Source organism: Camelus bactrianus, chromosome 13 (genome assembly GCF_048773025.1).
Source record: "Camelus bactrianus isolate YW-2024 breed Bactrian camel chromosome 13, ASM4877302v1, whole genome shotgun sequence".
Classification (NCBI taxonomy): Eukaryota; Metazoa; Chordata; class Mammalia; order Artiodactyla; family Camelidae; genus Camelus; species Camelus bactrianus.
In genome coordinates, this window is record NC_133551.1 from 78154348 (window position 1) to 78175311 (window position 20964).

The following is a 20964-nucleotide window of genomic DNA, read 5'->3' on the forward strand; positions in this document are numbered from 1 at the left end:
GGGTCTCGCTCACCTCCCGTCCCCCGCATCCAGAGGAGTGTCACTGCTGCTTCAGGAGACTGGGGTCAGATGCCCTGCTTGCTCCTGGGGGACGATGGTGCAGCAGGAGACGTTTTGACTTGAGACTGAGGTGCCTCAGCAGAGGTCAAAGGTGGGAGGTGGTGGGGTTCTGAAGGGAGGCTGCAGTTTGTGTCAGAGGGACCGGGGAGCAGCCGAGCCATGGCCAGGGTGCCCCCAAGCTGGGGGTCGCCCGAGGCTGCCCTGTGGCACAGCCCAAGGTGTGTTTCATGGCCACAAGAAGCCCCCGCAGGGTGCGCACCTGGCCTGCCCTCCAGGGAGACAAGCGCCCAGCCCAGCTTCCTTGAGCAAAACGGCCCCCTGACTCCCGAGGAGCCTCCACTGTTATGTGGGCTGCCCCGGGCAGCCGGGCACCCGCCTCTGGGACAGGGTCAGCGACTCTGGACAGGCTCAGAGGAGCTCCAGGAAGCCTGGCGGTGCGTGTGGTGTCTCCCAGCTGGACTCCAACCTGAGCAGACAGGCAGCTCCTGGGAATGCAGTGGCTGCCACCCCGGGTGTCACCCTAGCCTGCCCGGCTGCCCTGATGTCCCCTCCATACAGTGACATCTCTGGGCTGCTTCCTGGATGCCAGTGAGCTCATCCACAGCCTCCCCCCAATCCCCTCCGGGACCAGGAGGGCTGGGGCCCAAAACACCCCCACCGGAGGACTGAGGACGCCGCGCCTGGAGGGTCACTGAGAGGTGGAGGAGCCGGACTCGAGCCCAGGCCGGCCAGTCCAGGCCTGGGCCCTGACTGTCTGCCGCGTGCAGGGGCAGCCAGCGCGTCCCTGACCCCCGGCTGTGATCTGGGGGACGCTTCTGTCTCTCTTGCCCGCCTAGACCACAAGCACATGCAAGGGCAGGAGAGCGTCCTAGAACCCGGAGCGGCAGAGGGGGCTTCCATTGTCACTGAACAAATGATGACGGCTGGGAGGACAAGTGGAGGGGCTGCGAGCCCGGGTCCCAGTCACCGAGAAGCTGGCCAGGTGACGGGCTGGTGTGGCAAAGCCAACAATCACGTGTTCTTATCTGCACGAAATCCAAAGAAGCACCCACTGGGAGCAGGCCAGGGCCTCGGGGTGAACATGCCTGGGTTGGCTGGGCCTGGAGGAGGCGCCCCAGAAGGGGGAATTTGCAAGTCCCGGATGCGACGCTTCCTTGCATTTTCTCCGCAGCGGTGGCTGCCCCAACACACAGGGTCTGGGCCTGCGCCCGCGCCTGGGCCTGCACCCACGCCTGGGCCTGTGCCCGGCGGGCCCTTCTGCTCCGATGAGGAAACTCCGTCTTGTAAAAAGGCTGCTGGAGCCGGATGCATTTGATGGCCTGGGGACGTCTTGTTTCTCCCGAACAGGAGCACAGGCAGCCGCTGCGCTCAGAGGGCTTCCCATCGCCTCCCACGCCATCCACGAGGCCGGCACACCCTCTCCAGCTCCAAGTGGGTGGACGGGCTCCTCTCCGGCTGGCTCCGTGGAGAACGTGGCCCGAGGGGAGGCAGCTTTGATGCGCAGGGACCCAGCTCTGGATGGGGGAGGCCCAGGGCCCACACCTTTCAGACGGCAATGCTCAGGTGGGCTCGTGGCTGGGTACCACAGTGCAGGCAGCGAGGGTGCAGAGAGCTACAGGGTCCACGCACATCTTCCCTGGGCGGGAGCTGTGCTGGCAGGGTGCCACCTCCATCCATCCACAGCGAGGCCGTGCCTGCCTAACTCCCTCAGGCCACAGACCCCCATGGGGGGGGGGGAGAGAACAGGTGAGGTGACGAGTGGCCATGTGCCACGCAGCCCTCGAGACACCTGCGTCTTCCAGGCACATATGGGGAGAGGGGTCCCTACTCCTTCTGGAGTGGGACTGGGCTTCTAGGAAAGGATCCCACACCAATGGGAAAAGGCAGGAGGCGTCCGGGCCCAGGGGGCACCTGCCTGGGGCTTGGAAGCCGGCATTCAGGCACCACTGACCACAGCCTCCAGGCAAAGACCCCCACATCCAGTCTCACCAGAGGAAGAGGCACCCACCAAGAGGGGCAGGGACGTGAGGGCGCGCGCACGGGGAGCGTGAGGGGGCGTCTGGGGCGGGGGTGGTGTTGGTTTCTGGATGGTCCTCAGTGGCTCAGGCCCCCAGCTCCCTGATTTCATGCAGCAGAGACTCCAGAAGGAGCCCGGCCTCCCGCCTCCTCCGCGAGGGGTTTCCTCAGCCAGACAGAATCCCCGTGTGTTCGCGCTGCCCCAAGAGCAGCGGCCGGGGTCGAACGGCCGGGGCGGCCGAGGGAACGTGTGAAACAGCCGGCGCCGTCAGAAGCGCAGGCCTCGTGCAGCCCGCCGCGCGGCCGGCTGGCCTCAGAAGGTGAGAGAAACAACATCAGAAAGCGGAACGAGGGGACCAAAAAGAAGGAAGCGCGAAGGCCAAAGACCCGCCACCTGGGGGAGGGGCCGAGGGAGCAGCTCCCGAGAAGCTCCGTGCAGTCTTCGTTCACCCACAAGCAGGAGGCCGGCCCCCAGGGCCACCGACGGAGACGCGCCTCCCTCCCCGGAAAATTGATTTGTCAACAACCAGGGATTCGTGCAAAGGCATCTCAAGGTTGTTATAAAAAAAAAAAAAAGAGTAATGCTGAAAACCACGGGCAACGTCACACAACCGAGAAACGGTTTTTGAGAAAAGTGATTCCAGCAGGACCACTGCCTCTGCACGGGCGGCCTGGAGAGGCCGGGCTTGTGCCATCTGAGGGGACGGGGCGCAGGGCGTTCCTGGCTACGAATTTGTTTGCAAAGAAATGTGAAATCGAAGGTGGTTTAATTCTCCTCCGGTGATCTAAGCACTCCCCCCACCCACAAACCCAAGAAATGAGAGTTTCCTCATTCGGGGTTGAGTCGCCTGCCAAGCGCGAGGAAGGACCCTTGACCTGACCCCGATGCGGACGGCAGTTCCTCGCTGGGGCCCCCAGGCCCGGTGAGTGGCACCCTGACCCAGACCGTGAAGCCCGGGGACACTCCCACACCCCGGCTTCTCTGGCCCCACCGTGGGTCTCTTTCTGCTGCGGACAGGCTGCGCGGGTGGGAAGCCCCCTCCCCTCCGTCTTCTGGGAAAGAAGAAGACACGGGCCCTCTGGCCCCCAGCTCCCATAGACGGGTTGGCCAACGCGGGGTGGCTCCTTTAAGAAGCAAACCTAACCTTACCCTTCACCTCCAAAGGAGCAGACCCTTCCAAGGAGGGGGTGGGCCGGGGCAGGACCGCCACGGGCCAGGGTCCAGTTCTAACTGCAAACACGTGGCGCTGGCCCGAGAGTGACCATCACTGGACTCTGCCATCTCTTCCTTTTCTCCCCACCCCCCCGCCCCCACTCCCGTGGGCAGTGAACAAGACCACGTTTAGACTGCAGAGTCCCATCACTTAACCGCTTCACTACTGGAAATTTCAGGAGGGTTCTTGCTTTTCACGGGAACCTCCAGGCGCGAGCACTTCTCTGCAGCTCTTTTGCCCAATTACACAGCAAACTTCATAAAAGTAAATGACTAAATACAGCAAGCACTGCCAGAGGACGCCAAGGATCCTCCATTAGCTCCCAAAGCCGTAACGTCCCCACCCCAAAGGTCGCAGGAAGGACGGCGAGGCTGGGCCCGGGGTTCGGCCCCAGATGGGGGGTCAGTGCGGCCCAGGCTCTGGGGCCCAGAGCTCACGGGTTCTCTTGGCCCTCCTGCTTCTAAACTGGACCAGCGTGTCCAGATGAAAATGCAGTCCAGGGCGGGAGGTCAGGCAGCGGGCCGGGAGCTGGGAGGCCGGCCAACATTCTGGGCGGGAAGTGTCTCTGCTCTGAGGGTATGCGGGGCAGGGGTGGGGGAGACAGGTCCTCGCGAGGCAGCCTCGGCCAAGGGGAAGCCACCCCTGACACGCTGGGAGTGCCAGCGCCTTCAGCCCTGGACGGGAGGTGATGGATGCCCTCAGTCCAGCCTAGGGGTCAGACACAGTGACCCCGGGGCCCAGGCTGGCCGCCCTGGTGGGGAGACCCTGCACATGGAGCTCGCTGGGTGAGCGCCTTACAATTTATAAAGACTCCCATGGGCACGAGGTTCCTTGAGCACGCCTCAGTTTCCCAGTCTGTCCTCCTCCCTAAGAGAAGGACAAGCACAAATGACAGAGGGACAAATGACAGACAGCTCCCCAGCCACCCCAGGCCACCACAACCTTCGGCGGTGCTTGTGGACACGTCTAAGGCCCCCTTGAATCAGTCTAAAGGGAGGTACTAGCTCCGTGCCCAGACCAGCGGGGCTGTGGTCAGGTGCAGAAGGCCTCAGAACTCCAGAGACACACAGCCCGGCCGTCGGTCACCCGCGTGTACGGAGCACCGGCCCTCAGGGCCTGTGCCCACCTGGGGTCCCCACAGGCGCCCAGAGAAGGCCCGCCATGACCCCCGCCGGGGCCCCCGCTGGGGCTCCAGGAGGCGAGTTCGCACAGGAGCTGGATGCCAGTTTCCAGGAGGGACAGGCCAGCCGGTTCTAGGTTCAACCACAGCCCCAGAAGTAACGCAGCCCCTGTCTGCAGATGGGAGTGCTGGGCCCAGGGACGCTTCGCAGCCAGGGTCATCACTTGTGGGAGGTGGGTGCGGGATTCCGCAGGGGTCTGTGTGAGCCCCCAGCCTACGCTGCCCGCCCGCTAACAGTGCCATCGCTCCACCGGATCGAGAGTCTGGAGGAAGCCGGCCAGCTCCCACCCTGGTCAGTTCCTCTCTCCATCCACCATCCCAGGGCGCACTGCAGCCGCATTTGGCACGTTGAAGCTGACACATCTGTGGTCCTCCCAGTCCCGCCCGGTAGCAGGACGAAGTTCGTCCTTGGGCTGCAGGTTGATTGCCACCCAGTGAGGCAGAAACCCCACGTCACTGCGGCTTGAGAACACCCCCAGCGTCCGGCCAGGAGGACATCCCGTGCGTTCTCAAGGCTGCGATGCCGCCTGCCCGAGTGTGGGTTTGTGCTCAGAGGCCACCTGGACCTACACTCTAGAGTCAGGAGTGGGTCCTGGACACCAGACCCGGAGCAGCTGGACATGCCCTCTTCCACAAAGTCAGGAATGATTTGGGGACAAACAGGGAGTAAAAAGGGGCTGGACATTTGGTGGAGACAAACCCCAAGCATCGCAAAGCCCAGCCAGCGCCTGCAGCAGGATGTGTGCCAGGTGCCTCCGCCCCGGGGCCGCAGGCTTCCCAGCTGCAGCCCACAACCAGACGCCGGGAGCTGCCAGCCCAGAGGGGCCCCTCCCGCCAGTCCCCTCATCAATGGCTGCGGCCCCGCCGGCCCCACACTGTGATCCCCGGGGAGGCTGAGAATGCCCAGTCTGGGGTGTGAGGTGCTGCCCATCTCCCCACACTGTTTTTTGAAGCGGGCAGGAGCCCTGGGTATACGCCGGCAAATGCGGCCTGGGCTCAAATTCTCCAGGGCAAGGGCAGAGAGGACGGTCCTCCCTGGCTCAGATGTCCTGAGCCAGTGGCCTCCACTCTGGGGCTGCACCTCAAATTTCGGCGACAGAACGGCCACAGAAAGCAGCCTGCTTTATCGACGGCCTGTGTGAGCTCTATATTGCCGTGGCCCCTCGCCCCCAGCGTTCCACGCCTCCCAGGGGGGCAGATAATCCCACAAAGGGCCTCATGCCAGAGCCCGACGTTGCAAAGTGCTCTCTCCAGCAGCTGAGTGCCTTTGACTCCATCAGCGTGGGGTTCGCAGGAGTCTCCTTACTGAGCCCCAGGGTTCAGATCGAATGTCCCTTTGAAAGGGCCAGAGGGGACCCTGCGCCCTGCTCCTGGGTCTGCATGACACCAGATCCAGCCCATCTAGGCCAAGCTTCGGAGGCCCCTGCCTGCCGCACCCAAGAGGGAAGGGACCCTGACACCCCAGGGTCCCAGGAGGGAGGAGGAAGCCCGTCTCCTGGCCAGGCAGATGCCAAGACCCTCCCTCGCTCCTGTGGGAGCCCACGAGGGGCATTCGGACTCACTGTCCCAGCCTCCGTCTCTTCTTGCCCTGTCTACAGGCCCGTGGGGCCACGGAGACCCGGTGACAGCCCCCTGAACGAGGGTCCTCTTCACCCGCCAAAGACGTGTTCCTCTCTGAGGCCTCAGTCTCCTAAACCGCCCAGGCCTGAAACCGCAGTCTGGTTCATGCAGTCACGTCTTGCACAGAGCGCCATGCATGTACGCGCGTGTGTGTACGGGTGTGTGTGCGTGTGCCCGTGTTGCTTATATGCACTGCATTGTGCGACTTGTGCAAACGTGCGCCAGTGCGTGTGCAAATGGGCTGCATGTACCTGTGTGTGTGAGGACACGTGTGCACACGGATGCATACATGTGCACCTGTGTTGCCTGTGTGTGCTCTGTGCAGGCACGGTTCAAGTGTGCGCCTTGCCCGGGTGTGCACGTGTGTGCACGTGTGCTTGTACACACGTGGGCATGCAGGTGAGTGTCCATGCACACACAGACTGATTACAGCAAAGCCCCCATGTCTCGAGTCCACGCCGTGACCGCCTGGAAGACATCAGAGACACACTCTCAGGAGTCAGAGGGCCAGCTGGATATCCAACAGCAGAGGGAGGAGAAACTGCCTCCCCTTTCAGCTTTGGCTGCTGCCACCCAGCGCCCCAAATCCCCTGCAGCTAAACCAAGCAAGAGACCCTGAAAGACAGGGTAGGTTCAAAATTCCGATTCTCGGACATGCTGGCCTCCGCCCCCGAGGCTGGCACTGTGTCCTGATGTTTGAGGGTGGCTTGCAGCCGGAGGCTCCTCTCCTCCCGGAGACTGGGTGGTGGAGGCCCCCAAACCCAATAAAGATACCTGCCCAGGTCCACAGACTGCACAGCGGCCCAAGCCCCACACGACAGGCCGGCAGGCGGCTCGGAGCCCTGGCCAGGAGGCCTCTCACTCATCACGATGCCGTTTGGACGAGATTTTTAACCGGTAGGCCACATCCAGAGGCCCTGGAGAGCCTGTCCAGCCCTGCACACTCACACACCAATCTGCCTTCTGCCAGGTGCAAGAAAATTCCAGAAGCCCAAAGTAGCTGCTAACAACAACAGCCTGGATCCTGCAGAGCGTGACAGTAATGACACGGCGTCAAGCAGCCTGCACACGTCACCCTGGCCTTCACGGCCCCCAGCAAGTCGGGATCTGCTCACCCCCAGGGCCCCCGCTTATGGGCAACTCTCCGGTCTGTCTCGCCCGTGGCCAGGGGTGACTCCAGATGAGGACGGGCCATTGTCCCACTGACACCGGTCCAGCTGGCCTGCAGGTGCTCTCACGGGATGTTGGGGGGGGGGGTGCTGCCTGCTCCTGGAGATCGCGAGGCCCCACAGGCTTTCACTACGCCCCGCCCAGAGCCTCCTGCCCACCCTCCCTTTGCGCACTGGCCTGGGCCCCCGAGGGCCAGCCTTCCCCACCAGGGACAGCACTCGGCCCGCAGGTGAACCCACCAAGCTCCCCTGGTTTGGTCCACGGCCAGCTAAGGTGATGGAGCCACTCATCGCGCGGGAATGTGGGAAGAAAGACCAGGAACCGACCCTCTCCAGGCCCAGGGCTGGTGGCTCTCAACTCCGAGTCCATTTTCTCCGGCATCACGGGGGCGCCCTGTCCTCATCGCCCCTCTGCTTGCTGGCCCGGGGCCCTGACGGCCACTGCCTCTGGGCCAGGCGGGGAAGGGCAGGCTCGGCTTGGCTTTTGCTTTCACAGGCCTGGTGAGCGTCAGGGCTTCCCTGAAGAGGGAGGTCATCGTGGCACTGGCCCTTCCGCACACCCTGTGTCCAAGCTGTGCTCTCTGCTGGTGACCGGCACCCTGGGATGGGAACTGGCATCGTGGTCACGGTTCTCCGGGGTGCCCAGATCTGGCCCGGAGGCCCCATGTCCTGCCGATCCGACTGCAGGCTGCACTAAACTGCCACTTCGCCGTATCCTCGCAGCCGGCAGGCCCCGCACGTGAAGCCGGGCATCATCTGTGTCTGGTGGGCAAAGAATCCGGGGTTCTTTGTCCGGAAACCCAAGGCAGCCCGCCTCCGCGTCTGGCCCTGCCCTCCCTCTGCCAGGCTGCGTCTGTGGTCAGAGTCGGGGCGGGGGCCCCCCAGAGAAGCAGGAGGGCCCCGGGCCGCGGTAATGGGCTCCTCACCCTCGCCATGGCTGTCAGTCCCCTCCCCTTTGGACGTGGGCAGTCTGTCAGGCATGGGAGGCAACCTAAAACCCCGGGTAAACGGAGAACTTGGTGGGAGTTACGGCGGGTTTCTTACCCGGCCACGGGCCGCAGGGACCAGCGGTGCGGCCGAGATGGCCTGCCCGGGCCCGCCGCTGTCATTAGTAGATGAGATTCAATAGCCAGCAGCAGCTTTGAGGGGCTTTATCTAACCTTCAGAAGGTAAGATTAACACCTTCGATGGAGAGAAAGTTAAGACGCAGGGGCCCTTGGCTTTGCAATTCTGACTCCCAGCCGTGAAACGAGAGCCCCCCTCGGGCCGGCGATCTGCCCCGGGGTTTCTAAGCGCTCTTACTTTCCACTGCGGGTTTTTTTTTTTTTTTTTTTTTTTTGGCCCTTTTGTTCATAAGGACACTCAGCCAAACGTGCCGTCACCGAAACTCCACCTCCTGCCCGTCGGACACACTTGCGTGCACATGCAGGAGCACCCTGAACACGCACGGGAGCGTGGAGCATCGGGGGCCCGGACACCCTGGTGGCACCCGGCTCATGGGCAGAGATGCCAGGTCTCCCCGGGCGTGGGGCTGAGGGGGCACGAGAAATCTCCTGTCGTCCCAGGTTTCCGTGCCGCTACTCAGATCTCATTGCGCAGAAGTAGCCATGGACCCCGTTCCTCTGGATGGAAAGCAGTGAGAAGCCCCCTGGGCAGAAAGGGCACTGGGCTGGCTCAAGGTTGCCTGGGCTCCGGCCGGGTGAGGGAGCGAGCGGCCGGTGGGTGTTTTAAAACCAGACATCAGCGGAGTGGATGACGCGGACTTGGGGAGGTCAGAGGACAGCGCCCGGCATTTCATCGTGGGGCTGGTTTTTAAAGTCTCGTCAAATCACTTCCAGGGAAAAATTGATCTGTCTGTGACAGCTTTTCCTCCTGCTAACGTGATAAATAAATAATTAGCCACATTGTTGGGCTGTTTCATTACAGAAAAGGAAGGCTCGATGGGCCGAGATGGAACAGCCGATCAGAAGGACGGAGCCCGGCTGTAAACCCCCCCAATGCTTTACGACACCATTTGTATTCTGTCAGTCACTAGCTTTATGCTCAGCCCGAGCTGGGAACTGAATACCCTATTCAGAGAGGTACTCACAGGCGTGCGATTGCAATTTAATATTTTCGCACACAGACACATCATTATCTCGGAACCTGACACTGGCAGCGTAATTCTGTAATTTTTCAAGAGGGCCTAATTTTTCTAAATGCAACACTAGGGCCCAGGGTTATCCAAACAGCCCCCACTCCCCTTTGTTTCTTCCAGGGGGTTATAAACCGCGGGAAAGTGCTCGGCCATCGCCCTCCCTGCACCTTTGAACTTCTCCCGTCTCTTCTCACACGACGCCCAGCTGCAAACGGCTTTGGGCCAGGCCCGCCCGGCTGCTGCAGCCCCTGCTCCAGACGCCGCCGCAGGGAGCTAAGTGACACTGGGACGGGGGGGGGGGGGGGCGGCGGCGCTGGGGGCGGCAGTGAAAACGAGGGGCTCTTTGCAAAGCACAAGTGGGCAGGGAGGTGCAAAGTCACCAACAAAAAAGACCGGCCGGAGGGCGCGTCTCCCTCGGACGTCGGACCCGGGCTGGCGCACAGGTGCGGGCACCAGTGCGCAGGTGCAGCGCCCGCGTGGACGCGTCCGCACGCTCCTGGAGACCCTCAGCACGTGGCCCGGACGAAGGGTGTGTGTCAGGGGCCGTGTCTCCCACCAAGAGCGGCGTCAGCTCCAGCCAACAAAATGCTCCCTGACTCTCAAGCAGTTCAAGAATTCACTGGCTTTTCCAGGAATAAGAGCTGAGAGTGATTTGCAAAGAAGGCCAGGCTTCCCCGGGAGGCATCTGGGGACGAGCAGGTGGCAGTGAAGAGGAAGGTGGCACCGCCCCAGGCTGGTGGCCACAGCCTAAACAGCTCAATTTTGACTGAGCAAAAGACATCCTCTGGGTCACAAGCTCCGTCCAGAGGGGGCCCCGGGGGCCTGCGAGCAGCCTGTGCTCTCCTCCCCACTGACCCCCAGAAACAGCACCCAGGACCCCCTTCGATCAGGACAGCAAGTGGGGAGAGGGGACTGACAGCCACTTGTGCGTCTGTGGGCTGGGAACGGCTGTCAGGGCAGCACACGGTGGCGACGCCGATTCCAGCCCGGCGAGGACCTAATCGTATCGCTTTTCCAGGACCGAGACCAGAGGCGGCCTGTGCGGCAGAAGTATGAATTCTGGGGACGTGGCCTCATTCTGAACCTTTACCAGGGAGTGTCACCTGCAGGCAAAAAGGTGCCAGGGAGCGACAGGGGCCTGGCTTGGCTGCACCAGGGACAGAGGAGAGCTCCCAGGGCTCTGCCCGGGTTGCAGCAGCTCGCCCGTGGCCACCCCTCGGGCTCCTCCAGTGAGCAGGATTTTCAGTCTTTGTTTAAATGTTTTATGGACTGATGTCTCTGGGCATCTCTGAAGAGGCTGTTACAGCCCATTGAGCAGGTACAAACGTCCAAAGCGTTTTTAAATGTGCGCCGCTTTCCCGGAGACTAGAAAAAGCAGCTAGCAGGGCGTGTGTTATGCAAATCCATATTTCGGCAGAATATTGACTCCTGGGGTCTGAACACAGATATGAGGTTAAACCGTGTCCCAGGAAAGCGTTCCCAGGCACGTTCGGTTCCCAGGCATTTCACTCCTGTGCTGAAATGTTGGCGGTGCCCTGCCTGCCATCGGAACCAGAGATACGCTGTGCAAATTTCGTCTGAGCCACTGAATTTAAGAGAGAGAGAGAGAGAGGCTCTCACGGAAGCAAAGACAGATACGCAAACCTTCTTTCCCGCACCCCTCCCTCCCTTTCCTTCGGGCCTTTCTGATTTGCAGTAGAGCGGTGAGTCGGGGGTCCAGCAACCCCCTCCACGAGCACAGAGGCAGGGCTCGGGGGGCCCGTGAGCTGGGAGTCTCCAAACGTGCTGAGGTGGGGGCGGCCTGCTGCTTCTCTCCCCTTCCAAGTGGTTTGGACACAGAGGCCCAGGCCCTGGGACAAGGACCTGCTGGTCAGTGAGGACCCGAGTCCAGTGGGCATCCATGACACTGCCCAGAGCACGGGGACCTGACACATCTTCCTCTGAGTGGGTCCGCAGCTGCCTGGGACCCTCAGGTACGTCTCAGAGCCTGGCACACAGTAGGCCCATGGACGACACGCAGAGATGAACCGCCAAGGGGAACAGTGCAGCCAAAACAAACAGGAGACCCAACCCCTGCGGGCCCTGGGAGGCCTCTGATGAGAAAAGAGCCGGCAGATGCCAACAGCTGTTTAACCCCCAAGGTAGACGTGAGGATGGAAAAGGCTTAGCCGGGTGAGGGTCCGGGAGGGCGGCGGGAGGGAGGGCTCGGCCTGTGCTTGGTGAGCACCCTTCTGCACGTCAGGGTGGAGACAGGCCCCAGCACCTGTGCTCCCCAGTTTGAAAATACAATCACGAGCTAAGGACCGTGTGTGCTTTATTTCGCGACCAAGCTGGGTGGCGGAATCGATGTACGGACACGGCCTTCTGCTGTGGCCCCGAGTGGCCCCCACGGAGCAGGGAGGCTGAGGCCTGACAAAGCAGCTTCCCCAGCGGGCCCAGGAGGTAAGCCAACTGGGTCTGCCTGCCTGCCTGCCTGCCTGCCTGCCTGAGTGGGACATCCCACCCCAGGCAGAATCCCCTCCCCAAACACCATGCCCCCTTCCAGAACCTTCTGCTGGCGGCCGGGGAGGAAGCACAGGGGGCACAGACACCCACCTGTCCACACTCTGCAGCCCCTCGATTGAGTCGCAACTCACTTTTACCCTCCCAGACGGACGCCCTTCCTCCGACTTCAAAGACCAGGGTCTGGTGGCCATGAGCTGAGACACACAGGAGGGGACGCAGCCCAGCCCGCTGCTGGAGTGGACGGCACGCCGGCTCTGGGGCCCGAGACGCCCCAGCCACCCCGCCCGTCCCACAGGCCCAGCCGCAGGGGGAGGCCCCCGCGTGGCCATGGGAGCAGCGTCCAGGGTGCCCACCAGCATGGCTTTGACGTTGGCACCGGCGCCCAGCTCTGTTACCCTTTCTAAAGTAGGAAAGTAGACAAAGCCACTCATCTCTCGACTCTGCAGAGCACTGAAGAGAAGCAGGCCGCAGTCCTGAGGGCCGTGCTGGACTCCTGGAGTCCCGGCAGCACGGCGGGGCCCCTGGAGCTGGGGGTCGGGCAGGCCCGGCCTGGGCTCTCCCTACTCGGCTCCTCCAGCCGCCCCCAGGAGAAACAGGACAGGGCTTCAGACCCAAAGAGGCAGTGCCAGTGTCTCCCTCAGGCCTCACCATCACCCCATCTCCAAATCCAGTGTGGAGCACAAGCCTGATGTCAGAGGACAAAATCAGACCCACCCGTAGCCACCCAGGTGAGCCAGGAGGCTGAAGGCCAGGGTGACGGAGACACTGCCAGTGCAGCCAGAGGGCCCCAGTCTGCTTCTGGGAGCTTCCCGAGAAACAGCCTGGAGTCCCAGGGACCCCTAGCCTCCCCACGCGAGCAGGACAGCAGCCCTGGCCCCAGCCTCAAACCAGGAGAAGGGGTCTTCTCCTCCTGTCAATGCCCCTTGAACTGTCTGGGGATGGGAGGGAGGCAGACCCCCACGGCACTCGCACAGGGACAGTGACAGCAGGCCTGGAGGCTGAGCCCGCATCCTGTCCCTTCACAGCCGGCGGTGTTCCCTCTGCACCCCCACGCTCAGGGAACAGGGGTCTCGGGCCACGACTCGGGTCTCCGGGAAGAGCATCTCAGAACCAGGAGACCGCCGGGCAGAGGAGCCCCGTGCTTTGCTCTCCCCCCCCCCCCCCACAGATCCTTCTCACCGTCTCCAGCCTCACACCTGTGGGAGTGAGGAGCAGGCACTCTCCATCACCCGCCTCGCCGACGGCAGAGCAGCTCAGGCCGGGCAAGGACTCCGGCGGGTAGCGTGGATCCACACACACACACCCCGGGGTGCACACCCCTCGCACGCCCCACGCGGGACGGGGTGCAGACTGAAGGCACACGCCTCCTTGGAAGGGTGTCCCCCCCGGAGAAGCAGCACGAGGCTGCTGAATTTCCCAGCCCGGCGTGTTCTGCAGAAGCCTCCCGTCAGACACAGCAGTGGGTGCTCGAGGTCACTGGTTCTCAAGCCCTCCCGAGCAGGGTTTCAGAGGCGAACAGAGCAAGGGCTGCCCTCACTTGTCCAAGCTGGAGCCCAGGTACACTGCCCACAGGGCGGCTTTGCTCCCATGCCTGTAAAACCTCTCTGTGGACCCCCGTCCGCCCACCCGGGGGCCCGGAGGGGAAGTCTGGGTGCATTGAGGGCTTGCAGCACCAGTCTCGTGGGGGCCCCTCCACCCCGAGGCGAATTTCAGGTGAGTCTGTTGCTGCATCAAATATCCACCTCGGAAACAGAGTCAGGCCAGAATGAAAAAGTGACCCCACGCTCATCAGGTCGGTTTAAACAGAAGCTGCACTGTCTCCACCCCGAAAGATGCATGTTTGGGGTTGGGACCGGCTCAGGCGTCAGATGGAAAATGTGCAGTGAGAATGCGGAGCCTTCTTTGGAGGAGATAAAATATTCACCAGGACCCAGCCATGTTTTAAAATGATTATAAATTATTTTAACAGTGCATTTGCAAAGGGTTATAAAAACAGCCATAATATATTTTTTTCCCTTAGATTCTAGAATTACCCGTGTGACAGCTAATGCAATAATGATTTGTTTCAAATGCCAGTGTTTAAGCTGTATAAAGCTGATTTTATACGTTTTTCCAGTAGGCCGCATTGTAGTTAATGAAATTAAACACACCAATCGCGTTTGTCCCCAGGGGACGAGGAACTGAACACACCACTGGTTTATTTTTTTATTAAAATAAATTGCAGCCGGCAAGATGGACTAATTGCGTACAGAATTGAAAAAGAAACATTCCATTGATATAATTAAGCCAATTTTCATGGACAGAAATAGGTATAGTGGATATAAAATAAGCAAAGCCTTCACCAGACTCTGACTTCCCTCCTTTTTTTGCACAGAATGTTAACTATTAAACAAATATGTATCGAGGCCCCACGGCACTCCTATCTGCCGCCCCAGGCCATTGTTCTTCGCAGTCCAGGGAGGGGCCGCTGGCCTGGCCGGGGCACCTCCGGACCGAGGAGGATTTGATGGTGAAACCCTGAGAGAGCGAGGAGACGGCTGGAACAGAAGAGCCCACCCCCGTTGCCCTGGGCGCACAAGAGTGGCCGGAACGGCCACCCTGGCCCTGACGATGGCCCGTGAGGCGCCCAGACTTAAGGAAGAGCGGCCAGTTCCAGACCGGACTTTTAGCTGCGGCCGCCGGCTCTTCACCCAGTGGCTCAGGTCCACGGGGCAGCTCCACCTCGCCCTGACGGCCTGGGGGAGGGGCGGTGATGACTTCCCTCCAGATTTGGGGTGGAGGGAATGGGGAGCTAGCTGGCCCGACACCTCACTTCCTCCCTTTGCTCAGGCAAAAGGCAGAATGTGAGGGGTGGACAAGGTCGACCCTGGGTCAATGCTCCAGCTATCCTGCACCTGTCCTTGGGAGAGGACACCCAGAGCCAGGGGCTGGAGACACCCCAGGTAAGGCCCCTGCCCAGCGGAGGAGCCCAGTCCCAGGCAGAGAGTCCCCGCCTGGAGGAGGCTGAGTGCTCGAGTTCGGCAGATGCATTCACAAGCTTTAAGCACACTGATGTCTTGCTTGCTTTTGAAGAACAGATCTGTTAGAAGCTGACCATTGGCCCTGGGAAAATGCTTAAATCCTGACACATTAAAAAAAAAAATCCTATGGAATTAACTGCAGCCTTCAGGAGATGGGGCTGCCAAATAAGAAATCCTGGAGGACTTTAAGTGACACTCAGTTTCACAATTAACCTGCTGTGTGACTGTCTATGGGTTATTTGACCTCTCTGTGCCCTTCGTATCTTACCCCTAAAAGTGGTGCCAGCCAGCCACACTTCATCCTTCTCAGTCAGTGAAGGGGGAATGGGGTCATGTCTCCCAAGTGTCTCCTCTACCGGATCCCCTCCCCGAGGCAGTGGCAGCCACAGGGACATGGGCAGGCAGGGCTCAGGCTGTGGCTCCCTCGGGTCTCGGCTCAGGCAGGTGAGTGGGGCGAATGCACGGGGCCCAAGCGCCACATTCGTGGAAGCTGGGCCTGCGGATGCGGCCCGGGAAGGCAGGGGTCGCTCCTGGCAAGCCGGACTCCCCACCCCCGCCTCGATTTCTCCGCAGCGCCGCAACTTAGACCCGGCCTCCCGCGCCTGCTTCCTCGTCTCTCCGGACCCACTTCCGCGGAGCGACCTGGAACCGCACATGGGCCTGCGCCCCGCGTTGGAGTCTGGGCCGGGTCAGCAGCCGGCTGCGGAGCCCGCTCCCTCCGTCCAGGAAGCCAAGAGAGGCGGAGCCCCTTGGGGCCACGCCGCGGCCCTGGGGGAGGAGGGCGTCGCTCCGGCCGGGCTGAGACCAGGGGCGCTCAGCCGGGCGCAGCCACCGCCACCGCCCCGCTGCGCGGTGTGGACGCGGGCGCCGCTCACGCCGCGCTGTAGTTGGTCGCGACTTCGTGCGCGGAGAGCCTTGCGCCGTCGGCTCCGCCGGGGATCCCCGGGCCCCGCGCCCCTGCCCGGCCCGGCCCGGCCCGCGCCGTCTGGAGCCCCGCGCAGCCCGCGTCTGCGCTCGCAGCGAGGCCGGGCCGGCTCCTTCCGCCTCGAGAAGTTTCTTTCCCCCGCAGGGACGGCGCCCCGACTGTGCCTTGTCCTCCCGCGCCGGCTACGTGAGCTGCAGCGTCCAAGACTTGTTACACGGGTTTGATTCAAAACCTGATAAATTGTATTTAACGCTATTTGAAATTTTTAAACGAAATTATTCAAAAGATTTTTAATCCTGGATAATTTTTGTTGAAACTCTAATTATATGTCACCTTAATTACCAGCCCAGCCCCCAAGGATCTCTAATTGCCTCCTAATTGAATAAAACAGGGGGCTAATCGCGCCCACAGCGGCCCAGCGAGCTGGCTCGCTCCCCCGAGGGGCTCGTGGAGGGGAGTCCCAGGCCGCTCCACCGCCCGCACCCGGCCTCTCAGCACAAACGGGAGACTGGGTCCCCTGCCCTGCGCTCTGCCCAGAAGGGAGACGCCCGGTGCACAGGAGCTGCAGGCCGGCAGGGTCGGGGAGGCCTAGCCCGCACCTGCTCCACGCCAGCGGCCAACAGAAGGAACGCGGCGCGCGTGATTGGGGACCCCAGGCGGCAGCGGGTGCCCTTCCCCCGGAGCACGTCGGGAGGTCATCCACGAACAGGACCCGGCACCCTCCCCTCCCGCAGGCCTCGGTGGGTGCCCTGGCACACCCGCGGGGCCCCTGGCCAGCCAGAGCCTTCAGGCAACCGCTCACCACCGCCGCGGGGCACCTGGCCTTGGCAGCCAGCCCTGCACCCCGCCCCTCCACCGCAGCCTCCGCATTTTCGCCCGAAGCGGGGCGAGCCGCCAGACTCCCGCTGGACATTTCCTGGCGCTGCTGCCCTACCCGGCGTCCGGACAGGAGGCTGCTGTCCTGGCTCCAGGGAGGAGACTGGCGGAAGGGACAGGCTTCCCCTCCAAGGGTGGGAGATGGTCAGGGCCCAGCAGAGGGGGACCTGGCCTGTTTCTGCTAGGGAGAAGGAACAGGCTGGGAGCTCAGCCTGCAGCCAGGGCGCCCCTACTCCCTGTCACACACACACCCTCCTCACAGGCATCCCCCTCAAAGCAGGCGCAGAGGCAGCAGCCCCCACCCCCACCCGGGTGGGGGCGGGCGGCAGTGGCTGCTGTCTGGAAGCTCTCCCCAGGCCTGGAAGACGTGGTGTCTAGGACTCTTGGATCTGTCCCCTCCGCGGAGTTAAGACCTCAGGGTGCTCCAGTGGGGGCTCTGGCTGGACACAGTTTAGGGGGCACATCCTCCCCCACCACAGGGCCCCCCAGCTGTGCTGTGAGGAGGTCAGGAGGACACTGTGGCTGTGTTGACCCCGACCTGACCACCTGGCTCCCAACAGCAGCAGAAACACGAAGCTTTTGTGTGACATTTTGTGTTTAAATGGAGGACAGAGCAGCCTGAATTCCCACAGGCCAGCAAGGCCTAGCCGGCTGGAGGGGACCCTGGCCCCCACCTGTCCTCACTGCTCCTGCCTCCCAGCCTCAGCTTGAGGTGGGCAGTTTCCCAGGAGCTGGGTTGCAGCCCTGGCCTGAGTGCCCCAGTGGCTTCTGTCGTTGCAGACTCAACTCAGAGTCCCCAGTGCGGGCCCCAAAGGTGCCACCAGCTCGGCAGCATGCAGACCCAGCAGGAGAGATGCCCCTGGAGTAGGATCTCGGGAAACACAAACGAAATGAGAGCCCCAGATATACCCTCTGAGGCAGCCCCCCAAGCCCTGAGTCAGGGGGTCACATCCCCAGCCTGGATCTCCTTCCATGCCAGGCACACGGCCGCAGGCACAGCCCAGTCCTGCACCCTGGCCTCATGACTGTGACCCCGTCCCAGTCCTCCAGCTCCCTGACCCTGGCCAGGATGTGGCTTGGAGGGGGAGGTTCTGCTGGTGGCACTGGGGCTGCCCTGCTGCCTCAGATTCAGGTAATGGAGTCAGGTCCCCAGGGATGTCCACATCTGCTTAAAATATCGTCCAGTGAAGTGAAATTCCTCGGTGGGTCCTGTGCTCTGTGTCGGGCAGGCAGCGAGGTCCTGTGCCTGCCTGGGCGACCTTCTTGGGGAGGGCTGGGGCCAGCTGTCCTAACTGTGGGGCCCAAGCGGGAAGGGCTCCCAGTGCTTGCTCCAGTGTGGGCTGCGCCTGCGTCTGAGCCCCACAGACCTGCTGGGCACTGCCTTTTCCTCAATAAGGGCTCCCAGGAAGGGGAGACCTGTGCTCTGCCCTACCCTTGGGTCCAGTTCTCTGGCCTCTGAGCTAGGCTGCAGGTCACTACCTGTTCTAGGTCCTGAGCAGAGCCGGGCCAGCAAGCTTCCCCACCTGGCTGGGGTGGAGCACACAGAGAGCTGAGGCCCAGGCTGACAGCAGGCAGGCGTGGGACGCTTGGAAGTTTCTGCGGCCACTCTCGGCGCACTGAGCCGGCCTCTCGCTTGCAGCGAAGGCCCAGCGAGAACTCCACCGCTCTCCACTTTCTCGCTCCATCTTCGGGCCCTTTCTTGGCGACAGCCTGACCCAGGCGGCCTGCTCCAGGGAGCCAAGACACTGAGAAGATCCACGGTGCACAAACAGACCCGAACATGCACATGAACACGCACATTGCACGTGCCCGCCAGCAGGCAGGTAACACACGCATTGCCAGCTGCACCAGCCATGAAACGCGGGGCCTTGTTCGCACCAAGAGGGGCCAGAGGTCATGGGAGGCCGAGGAGGCCGAGGCCATAAGCACCGGGCAGAGGAGACCGGGTGGAAAGGGGCACTGTAACGAGGGGCCCCGAGCGGCCGCGGGCAGAGTCCAGGAGCACCCTGCAGAAGCTGGGAGCTGCTTTTCCCCCGCGGGCCCGACGCGCGGCCTGCGGACTGTGGGGGCTGCTGTCGGGTCGGGCCGAGCCGGCCGCGCACCGAACCAACAGGGTAGAACTTCGGAAAACTGTCGCGAGTTTCGCGCCCACCGGGTTCACGCTGAGGGGCTCGGCCCTGGGTGCGACGAGGCCGGGCCTGGCAAGGTCGGGCCGAAGAAGAGCCTACTGATCGGCCTGGTGGTCCCTCAGGGATTCGCAAGGGGAAGCGGCCGGGCGCCTCTTCCACGGGTGGGTGGGCGGGCGGCCGCGGAGGAGGGGGCGGCGAGAGCAGGAGGCTCCGATAACGCTCCGGGCGGCGCTCGCCACTTCGCTGCAGCCGGGCCGCGGCCGGGCTTCGGGAGCCGCGCTCGCCGGGCCGCCGCGGCGCCGCCGCCCCCACCTGCCCGCCTCTCGGGCCGCAGCCCCGGGCCCACGGGCCTCGCAGCGGAGGGCGCGGGAGGCCGGGGCGCGGAGGGCGCACGGCTGGCCCGAGGAGCGGCGGCGGGCTGTCGTGCGGGCCGCGAGCGCACCCGGCCGGCGGCGAGGACCCGGCAGGCGGCGGGCTGGGCGCGCCGAGCCCGCGGCTCGGCCCGAGACGGAGCGAAAGAGAAAGTAAGACCGGGGACCGGGCAGTCTCGCCGGGGGCAGCTCTGTCCCCGCCAGGCCTCGGGGCTGTGCCGGACGAGCGGGTGCGGGAGGGTCGGAGCGAAGCCGAGGTCGGTGGCGGTGGAGGATAGGAAGGCGGCCCGGTGGGGACCCTCCCGCCGGAGGCACCGGCGCCTGGGCGGCCGCGCGGGCTGCCGGAGTCGCGGAGGAGCGCCCGCCGCCGCACGGGGCACCAGTTGGGAATAAACTTCACGACCATAGTTCCAAGCCCAGGAAGACGGCTCCATTTTGCTCCCCCAGTGGCTGTGGCTGTCTTGCCGTCGCCACTCCTGCCCTTGCGCCCGCGGAGCCGGGTGGGCGCCGGCCCGCGCCCCCTCCTCCGCCCCCTCCCCGGCTCGGGGTCTCCCTCCTCTACTCCCGGCTGGCGGACGCCAAAGGCGGTGCTCTAGCGCCCACTATTTCAAAAGCCCGGAATATGATTTGACCAGGACTGAGAGCCACTCGGAGAGAGAGGGAGAGCGAGCGAGGAGGAAAAGTTGCTCTCCCCTTTCGTCAACTTTTCGCTAACTTTCGCTTTTCGCTCCCCTCCACCCCCAGCCCTCCCCCTCCGCCCCCCTCTCCGGCCCCCACCGCGCGCCTCGGGTTCCCGGGCCCGAGCGCCTGACACTGGGGGGGGAGGGGGTTCGGCGAGGAGGGGGCCGGCGCCTTCGGGGAGCGCGCGGCCCGGGCGCCCCGAGCCTCCGCGCCGAGCCCGGCGGCCCCGGAGCGCGGGAGGCGGAGCAGCCCCCGGGCCGCGCGGCCGATCCGGGGGCCGAGAGCCTGAGGCGCGCCGGCCGCGCCCCGACGCGCACCCCTGGCCCAGGCGCCCCGGCCCCGGGGCCCGGGCCCGGCGGCGCGGCGCGGCCGAGCGCGGGAGACTTACTTTTGGCTAGCTTCCTCGCCCTCGCCTTGGATCGCATGGTGTCGGCTCGCGGAATCTCTCTCCTCCTCCTTGAGTCCAGAAGCAGCTACACACTATCTTCATCTCCCCAGCATTGTCAGTTTGGACACCTTCGCACATGCGCACAGAGCACTCAATCTGACACCCCTCGCCGGGGCCAAAAAAACTTTGCAATGTATTCATCATCCTCATCGTCGCGCCGCCGCCGCCGCCGCCGCCTCGGCGCGGGATTGGGGGGCTCTCCTCGGCCTTCCCGGCCTTCACCTCACTTATCTCTCTCCCCCCCGCCCCTCCCTCCCCCCCTTTTCAGCGCAGCTCGGAACTGGCCCTTTAAGAAAACATTCCGTGCTCCGCGCTCCCGCCCGGGGCCCGCACCCCGGACACTTTAAAAGGACCCAGGTGGCCCCGGAGGCGAGGTGACTATCCCCCCCCTTCCCCTGCGTCGCGTCGCGCTGCTGCTCCCGCCCCAGCCGGGGCCAAAGATGGAGTGGCGGCTGCGTTTGTCCCCGAGACTTCCTTGCTTATGGGGGCAAACGCGCCGACAGTTCGGACGCGGGTCTGGCTGGTTTTGCTTCGTTTTACTGCATTTTATTACTAATTAAAGAGCTTTGCGTTCACCGTCGCCCCAGCCTGCCTTCCTCCCTGTCTCTCCCCT

General features: G+C 63.3%; 1 protein-coding gene across 5 annotated transcripts in view; it reads right to left on the bottom strand.

Moving 5' to 3' along the window:
• Positions 1–20743, bottom strand: part of PRDM16 (PR/SET domain 16) — a 309339-nt gene extending 288596 nt beyond the window's left edge. For all 5 annotated transcript variants that reach the window (XM_074377634.1, XM_074377637.1, XM_074377633.1 and 2 more), the window contains exon 1: positions 20292–20743. In XM_074377634.1, coding sequence (XP_074233735.1) covers positions 20292–20328 — 37 coding nt within the window. In that variant the 5' untranslated portion in view covers positions 20329–20743. The remainder of the gene's footprint in view (positions 1–20291) is intronic.
• Positions 20744–20964: the final 221 nt, after the last annotated feature.